We start from the raw sequence: 9,050 nt of genomic DNA, 5'->3' as shown, positions 1-9,050 counted from the left end.
TCGTGGATTGTCAAGGGACGCTAGGAGGAGAAGTTAGCGGCGTGCAGAATTGGAATCGGAAGGGGTTTCCAGGCGTGACAGCGTGTAAGTTATGGGAGTGCTAACACGGCCCTTCCAAAAATTGCGCCTGTCCTCAGGCGCACGTTGTGGATACTAATTCCTCGGTGTCCAGGGCGCGTTCCTTGTACCTTCTCAGCTGTTCGATGTTCACGGTTTTCTCGTTTAACTTTCCAGGAATGTGAGGGATCCTGCTTATGACAGCCATGTTGGGTCCGGTCAATGCTGTTATTTCGAACGGCCTGTAAGAAGAAGAAGAGGACGTCTCCGCGGTGCCGCACTTCGTCGTCATCGCTGGTGGTTCCGGCTCGTGCTGGAGCTGCTTCCTTCGGCTGGTTCTGCCGTCTTGCTACGACCTGACCGCTGCGTTCGTTGGTCGCCGTGACCCACTAATAAATCCACTGTTCACTTGGTGGAGGGTGCAACGATCCCAACCCCCGACGTCGCCCTGGCACTCCACAGTCGCACGGTGTCCGTTCCCATGGAGGACCCAAGCCAGCAGCCCCCGACCCTGCTTCCTGCTTCCTGCGACCTGCTTCCACCTATCACCTGTTCTGGACCCTCACGTCAACGCGACCCTGCTATATCTAGTGGCAGCTGCGACCAAGATGTGGAAGATTGGTTGTCAGCCTACGAACGGGTGAGCCGACACAACAAGTGGGACGACGCTCTGAAACTTAACAACGTCGTGTTCTATCTTACTGACGTCGCAAACCTCTGGTATCGGAACCACGAGTCGGACATCACCACCTGGTCCGTGTTCAAAACCACGTTTGCCGAAGTATTCGGCCGCCCTGCCGTTCGCAAACTTCGCGCTGAACAGCGTCTCCGTTCGCGAGCGCAGAGGACCGGTGAAAGCTTCACAAGTTACATCGAGGACATAGTCGATTTATGTAAACGAGTGAACCCATCTATGACAGAGGAAGATAAAATTCGCCACGTCATGAAGGGCATCGATGATGGAGCCTTCAACATGCTCGTGGCTAGGAGTCCGACCACCATCGCAAAGGTATACGAACTTTGCCAAAGTTTCGACGAGCTACGGAAGCAACGCGTTTTGGTTCGCCACCCTGCTGACGCGTCGCTCGCTGGACTGGCCGCGGACCCCGACCCCTCCTACCTCAGCGCCGAAATCAAGAAATTTGTCCGCGAGGAGGTTGCCCGCCAGCTATCTCTCCTACCATCTCTACCCGAACCATCATGTTCTCTGGCGCCGCAGCTCAGACATGAAATCCAGCGACAGGTCTCGGAAGCTCTTCCTTCCGGCCATCCTACAGCTCCTGTCGCTGCCCGGATGGCGCTTTCTGAGGCTGCCTTATCTCCACCTGCCCCGAGTGCTTCGCCGCTGAGTTATCCTGACGCTTTCGCGCCGCACCCCATTGTGGCGGCGCCTCGCACCTACGCCGAAGTTGTGGCTCGCCCAGCCCCTCCCCCGGCGTATGCGTATCCTTCGGCCATCATGCGCTCGCAACGCACTACTGGTAGAGTTGCGCCGCCCACCTCGCCATGGCGCACATCGGACAACCGTCCGATATGCTTTGCTTGCGGCATTCCCGGGCACGTCTCCCGCCATTGTCGACGCCGCATGTCTCTGTCGAGGCCTGACTATACGGGCATGTCCTATTCGGCGCCCTCCTTCCGAGTTCCGCCGGGGCCGCCACCTGAACCCTCTGACCACCAGGCTTCCTGGTCTCGTCGCTCACCGTCACCCCGCCGCCGCTCCATTTCGCCCATGCGCCGCCGACTTTCCTCAGCCGAGCAGGGAAACTAACCGTCGCAGTTCCCGAGGCACGAACTGCGTACTCCGCTGACCGTCAAAGTCCTCTTTTCCCTGCGAACGTTATTGACGTTATTGTGGAAGGTGTTTCGACGCTTGCTCTCATAGACACTGGTGCCGCCGTATCTGTTATCAGCCAAAAACTCTGCCGCTCTCTTCGCAAGGTGACGACGCCTCTTTCCGGTTTGTCGCTACGTACCGCCACCGCACAGCATCTCCAGCCCACAGCTCTCTGCACCGCCCGAGTAGTAATTGCGAACGAAGTGTATTTTATTGAATTCATCGTCCTCACCACTTGTTCTCATGATGTCATTCTCGGCTGGGATTTTCTGTCCCATCACCATGCCATGATTGACTGCGCCCGCCCTCACGTCGAACTTTCCGTGCCATGCGCTCTGCCATCTGCCGCTGCATTTGATGACGTGGGTCCTCGTGCTGTTCCGAAACTCCATGTCGCTCAGGACACTACTATCCCACCCGTTAGCGCTGTCCTCGTTCCTCTCTGTGCTGCTTCTACCGCCGACGCCACCGTTGTCTTCTTACCTTCCGACGTTGCTTCCTGCCGCCACCGTATCTCACTGCCCTTCGCCGTGCTTGACTTGCGCAATGGTGCCAGCACACTTCTGGTCTTCAATACACTTTCTTACGCCGTTACTTTGCTTCGTGGAGAGTGCGTTGGCTGTTTTGAGCCTGTGGACGTACTATTTGACCTCGACGCTACCGACCGTTCATCTGCTTGCGAAATTGATGCGTTGACCCCTACTAATGTGGCTTCTGACCCGCTTCAGCGTGATCTCCTCGCCTGTTCTGTTGATACTTCCCTCGAGCCACGCCGCCGCGAGCAGCTTCTTGAGCTGTTGCACCATTTTTCGTCTTCGTTCGACACGCCGCAAGCCTCTTTGGGCCGGACGACGGCTGTCTCCCACCACATCGACACAGGCACTCACCCGCCTCTGCACCAGCGCCCATACCGTGTGTCACCTACAGAGCGTCGTGTCATAGCCGAACAAGTCGACGACATGCTCCACCGCGGTGTTGTTCAAGAATCAAGTAGTCCCTGGTCATCTCCCGTTGTCCTTGTCACGAAAAAGGATGGGTCTATACGCTTCTGCGTGGATTATCGACGCCTCAACAAAATCACACGTCGAGATGTGTATCCACTCCCACGCATTGACGATGCATTGGACTGTTTGCAAGGCGCCGAATTCTTTTCTTCGCTTGACCTACGCTCCGGTTATTGGCAAGTTCCCATGGCTCCAGCTGATCGCCCAAAGACCGCTTTCATCACTCCAGATGGGCTTTACGAATTCAACGTAATGCCATTCGGCCTTTGTAACGCCCCAGCAACATTTGAGCGAATGATGGACAACGTGCTGCGTGGCCTCAAATGGAAGACCTGTCTTTGTTATCTGGACGACATCGTGGTTTTCTCTCCTGATTTTTCCACCCATCTGCATCGTCTCCGCCAGGTGCTGACCTGCCTTGCTCGCGCCGGCCTTCAACTGAACCTTAAAAAATGTCACTTCGGCGCCCGCCAACTCACCATCCTCGGCCACGTCGTGTGTAAAGATGGGGTCCTCCCTGATCCTGAGAAGCTACGCGCCGTTGCTGACTTCCCGAAACCGGCCTCTCTCAAAGAGCTGCGCAGCTTCGTAGGCTTATGTTCCTACTTTCGTCGTTTTGTACGTAATTTTGCTACAATCATCGCCCCACTAACAAAGCTCATGAATGGACCCGCTAACTTGTCCTCTTGGACACCGGCCTGCGACGAGGCCTTCGCGAAGCTCCGCAAAGTTTTGACATCACCGCCCATACTTCGTCATTACGATCCCGATGCTCCAACGGAACTCCACACTGATGCCAGTGGTGTCGGCCTCGGTGCGGTACTCGCCCAGCGCAAGCATGGTTTTTCTGAATACGTCGTCGCTTATGCCAGCCGCGCCCTCACGACAGCAGAGTCAAACTACTCCGTTACCGAAAAAGAGTGTTTGGCGATCATCTGGGCGATCACCAAGTTCCGTCCTTACCTGTACGGACGCAGGTTCGACGTTGTAACAGACCACCACGCCCTCTGTTGGCTCGCTACGCTCAAAGATCCGTCGGGCCGTCTCGGACGCTGGGCCTTGCGCCTTCAGGAATATGATATCCGTGTTGTATACCGCTCGGGCCGCAAGCATCCTGACGCCGACGCTCTCTCTCGGTCGCCGGTGTCCCTGCCTGCCGTTCCCACACCAGACCCTCCCCTGACCGCTCTCACAGTCTCAGATATGCCTTCCGAGCAGCGCCGAGATCCTTGGATTTCTGCCCTGTTCAACGTCATCAATGCCCCTACCATGGCTGCATATCCGCGATCTCTCCGCCGCCAAGCTTCTCATTTCTCCGTCCGGGATGGTCTCCTTTACCGCCGAAACTACAACTCTGACGGCAGAAAATGGTTACTGGTTATCCCACGCCATCTCCGCTCCGACGTTTGTGCCCATCATCACACTGACCCGCAAAGTGCTCACGCTGGTGTCCTCAAAACATATCACCGACTTCGTCAGCGCTACTACTGGCGTGGAATGTACAATTTTGTCCGCCGCTACATTCGATCGTGTGATGCCTGTCAGCAACGAAAGGATTCACCTTGTCGCTCGGCCGGACCCCTGCAGCCTTTACCATGCCCTGCTCGCCCCTTTGACTGCATCGGCATCGACCTTTATGGCCCACTTCCCTGCACTCCGGAAGGTAACCGATGGATAATCGTCGCCGTCGATCACCTGACCCGTTATGCCGAGACAGCCGCCCTTCCCACGGCCACAGCTCGTGACGTCGCTTATTTTATTCTGCACCACTTCGTCCTCCGTCACGGCGCACCTCGGGAGCTGCTCAGTGACAGGGGCCGCGTATTTTTGTCCGAGGTAGTTCAAGAGCTCCTCTCAGCATGTCAAATCATACACCGTGCGACTACTGCCTACCATCCGCAAACAAACGGCCTCACGGAGCGTTTCAATCGCACTCTGGGCGACATGCTCGCAATGTACGTTTCGTCTGACCATTCCAACTGGGATCAGGTACTTCCGTTTGTGACTTTTGCCTATAAAACCGCCCATCAAGCGACGACAGGTTTCTCCCCTTTTTTCCTCTTATACGGCCGTGAACCATCCTGTACCATCGACACCATTTTACCCTACCGACCAGATCCGTCTGAATACACAACTATCTCCGACCTTGCTGACAAGGCTGAAGAGTGCCGTCAGCTGGCCCGCACCTTTACTTCCGACACATAAGGATACCGCAAAGACGTGCACGACAATGCCAGGCCTGCTCCGACGTTCTCCACTGACTGTCTCGTTTGGCTTTGGGTTCCTGCCGACACCAAGTTCTCCATCAAGTCCCATGGCCCTTATCGCGTCATTCAACGCACGTCTCCTGTCAACTACCTCATTGAGCCAGTTACACCTTCCTCGGACCACCGCCGCCGTGGTCGCGAGGTCGTCCACGTTAGTCGCCTCAAACCATATTACAACCCGCCTGTCGTTTCTTCGCCGTAAGTCGCCAGGATGGCTATTCCTTCTCGCCGGGGCCATTGTAAGAAGAAGAAGAGGACGTCTCCGCGGTGCCGCACTTCGTCGTCATCGCTGGTGGTTCCGGCTCGTGCTGGAGCTGCTTCCTTCGGCTGGTTCTGCCGTCTTGCTACGACCTGACCGCTGCGTTCGTTGGTCGCCGTGACCCACTAATAAATCCACTGTTCAGGCCCTTCATATCTGGGATCTAATGTAGATCTTGCGCCGATTTCTAGAAGAACGAGATCTCCACACTGGAAATACGGCGTCTGACGTCCTTCGTTGTAGCGTCTCGTTGTTTCCTCCTGGCTCCTCTCAAGAGAGTTTTTCATGTCCTGGCGCCCCTTGGCCATTTCATGGAGTCTTTCTGCGGCGTCTATTTCTTTAAAGGTGGTTCCAATGTTCAGTTCTCCGGGCACTTTCGGGTCGTAACCGTGCATGAGGTAAAATGGACTTTCGTTGCTGAGGCGGTGCTTTGTGACATTGATACCGAACGTCGCCTTAGGTAGTTCCTTTTTCCATGATTCGGAGTTGCTGATGACCTTCCTTAGTACTTGTTTCAGTGTTCCCACCATTCTTTCAATCAGTCCGTTTGACTGCGGCCAGTACGGAGGAGAGTTCACGTGCTGAATTCCAAGTCTGTGGTGAACTTGAGCTGTTCGTTTGTTCACGAAGCCTTTTGCTTGATCCGTGATGACGATGCTGGGCACGCCGAATCGGGGAATCCAGCGGTTAGTAAGGAAATCCAAATAGTGCTTCGAGGAGGTGCTTGGCACTGCCACCGCGTCCATGTACCTTGTTGCGTGATCGATGCATACAAGTGCATATCCTTCGTTTTTATCCAGGGGGCCCATATGATCGAGAGAAATGACCACATTGGGCTCGCTCGGAATTTCTCTGGGGTTCAGGCACCCTTCGGCTCGCGTCGTTCGTGAGTTTACGACTTGGCACGTGTGGCATGACTCGATGTAACTGCGGATGTCCTTCGCTATAGATGGCCACCAATACTTTCTTTGCACCAAGGTCTTTGTTTTCTCGCTTCCAAGGTGTCCGTTGTCGTCATGAAACACCGCCATGACACTGCTTCGGAGTGCCGCGGGAACCACAACTCTTCTGCAAACGCGTCCTCTTTCGATAGACCTTTTCAACACAACGCCGTCTGCGACTTCGTAGCTGGAGCTGTTCGTTCCAGCTTCGGCGCGGAACTTTTGGCATTCGGGGTCACGCTCTTGAAGTTCGCGTATGCGGCTATGCTTGCTGACGATTACGGCGAGGCAGGTGAGATCGTCGCTGGTCACTTCGTTTTCGCTTGGTTCAGCTTCCAGCGTTTGTCTCGAGAGAGCATCAGCAGCAGCATTCTGTCGACCAGGCCGGTGCTTGACGTCGAAGCGGTATTCCGCGAGATCCAGAGTCCAACGTGCGAACCGGCGGTTCGTCGCTCCTTTCTTCACTAGGTAGGATAGACTGAAGTTGTCTGTGTACACTGTGAATTGCGGGCCTCCCCGCAGGTAGATAGAAAACTTCTCCGTGATGGCCCAGTGCAGCGCCATACATTCCAGCATGTTCGAGTGTAGACCTCTGTCATGCTTATTCAGTGATCGGCTTGCGTATTCGATCACCCTTTCTTTTCCGTCTTGCGTTTGACTCAGTATCGCTCCGAGCCCTGTCTGAGATGCGTCGACGTGCACTTGCGTTGGGCAGTCCGAACGGAAGTTTCCCAATAGCGGGGGATTCTTAAGTGCGCTCTTGGTTTTGTCCACGATTTCTTGGTGCGCGCTCGTCCAGACGAATGGCGCTTCCTTGGAGACGAGTTGACGCAGTGGGTATGTGAGTTTCGAAAACTCGGGGATGAATTTGCGGTAGTGGTTTGCGAATTGCAGAAACGAGTACAACTTCTTCGCGCTTTTCTCGGGCTCAAACTTGTCGACGGCAGTGACTCTCGCTTCATCCAGGGTTCGCCCTTCAGCGGAGATGACGTAGCCAAGGAATGAGATGTTGTCTCGCACAAATTGGCATTTCTTGATGTCCATCTTCAGGCCATTGATGACGACTCTTCGTAGTGCCTCGTCGAGCAGTGACAATGCATCCGGAACCGCAGCTGCTCCCTGGCCGACGTCGTCCATGTACGTGGATGTTCTTTTCAAGCCATCAAACGTGTCGCGCATGACTCTTTGCATCGTCTGCGGTGCCTTGCAAAACCCAAACGCCATTCGTAGGTACTCATATTTTCCGTCCGGAGTGACAAAGGCGGTCTTGTGGATATCGTCAGGCTTTACTCGCACTGTAAGAAAGGCCGACTTCACGTCCAAGACAGTGAAGTACTTTGAGCCGTCTCTCATGATGTCATCGATGACATCTTCCATAATTGGCATCGGATACGGCGGATTGATGCTCTTCTCGTTCAGTTTTCTGTAGTCGTGGACCATCCGTCGAGGCGTGGTCGGATGGTGAGGCTGATCCACCACAATGGTAGGAGCGCTGTACTGGCTTTGGCTGGGTCGGATGATCCCTTTGGCTAGGTAGTCGTTGACTTGTTCCTTCATAAAGTGGCGGTCCGCAGGGCAAGATCTGTACGGTCTTGACGCGACGGGAATGTCGTCCCTGAGTTCAATACTGTGCTCAACGTGTTCACAGAGCCCCAGAGCATCTGTCTTTGTAGTGAATGCTTTATGATGGCGCTTCAAAATTGTGCGGAGCTCATCCCTTTCGTCGGCGTCTGCGTCGCGGGTCATTTTGGATACAGCCTCTTCAACCAGATAAGCGAAATCTTTGTCAGGACCGGGGTCTTTCGAGTTCATCCTTACGAATCCGATGTCGCTTGCTGCAGCTTCGTCTAGGATCTTGCGATTGTTGAAGGCTGTTATTAACGTCGCTCCAACACGGCTCGTGTCGTGTGCGCCTGGAGCATGAAATGGTGACTCACTCACCGATGGCTGTACGGGGACCAGGGTGACGTCGTTCGAGGGGTGGAACGTGATGTCGACGTTCGCGGCACGGCGCCAATCCGAACCCAGAATCAGATCCATGGCACTTGGCAAGGGAGCGATCACGACCTCATCGAGACGCACGGTCGATGATCCGACAGTCACTTCCAAGGTTGCCACGCGCGCTGGACTGATGCATCGGTCAAGCACTTCTATCTTTTCGGGAGATGTCCAGGGTCGGGGTCGAACGTCGGGTCCAACGGAGCTCTCGTTGAGGACGGACACGTTCGAACCGCTGTCTATGCAGACTCTCACCGGTCGGTTTTCGACGAAGCCCTTCACGATGGGTAATGTGCCGCCCGTCGATTGCAGGAAACAGTTCGCTTGCCTGTTTGTTGGCCCAATATTGAGCGCTTCGTTAGTTCTGGTTCCTCGGCGTCGTTCTGCACGGATCGTGGCTTCGGTTTTCGGTTTTGTGCAATCCCTTGACAGGTGTCCAATGTTGCCGCAGTTGAAACAGGTTCGTGCTCGCATGGCTCTACCTGGTTCTCGTTGGTCCCGCCGCCTTGACTGTTCGCCTGGATCACTGCGTCCGTCGTCCGCCGCCGCTCTGGCTTCGTCGCTGCTCCTCCCCTGGTTCCGCTGCCCCAGTACAGATTGACGGAATTGCGCCGCTTGCGCCGTTACTGCCTTACGCCGCCGGGTGTCGAGCAGCGCTGCGCGGTCGATCAGTTCGATGACGCTGCT

The 9,050-nt window shown here is 55.3% G+C and overlaps 1 protein-coding gene across 1 annotated transcript; it reads left to right on the top strand.

Moving 5' to 3' along the window:
* The first annotated feature begins 306 nt into the window (after nt 1–306).
* LOC149353423 (uncharacterized) lies at nt 307–2,223 on the top strand. Its single transcript, XM_089577348.1, has one exon. It carries the CDS (start codon nt 539–541, stop codon nt 1,826–1,828), a length of 1,290 nt encoding a protein of 429 aa, XP_089433474.1. The 5' UTR covers nt 307–538; the 3' UTR covers nt 1,829–2,223.
* The last annotated feature ends 6,827 nt before the right edge of the window (nt 2,224–9,050 follow it).

The sequence above is a fragment of the Amblyomma mixtum genome, chromosome 3 (assembly GCF_055824585.1).
Source record: "Amblyomma mixtum isolate Tamu chromosome 3, ASM5582458v1, whole genome shotgun sequence".
NCBI lineage: Eukaryota > Metazoa > Arthropoda > Arachnida > Ixodida > Ixodidae > Amblyomma > Amblyomma mixtum.
The sequence above is the reverse complement of the archived record's forward strand: the minus strand, read 5'-3'. Positions and strand labels throughout refer to the sequence as shown.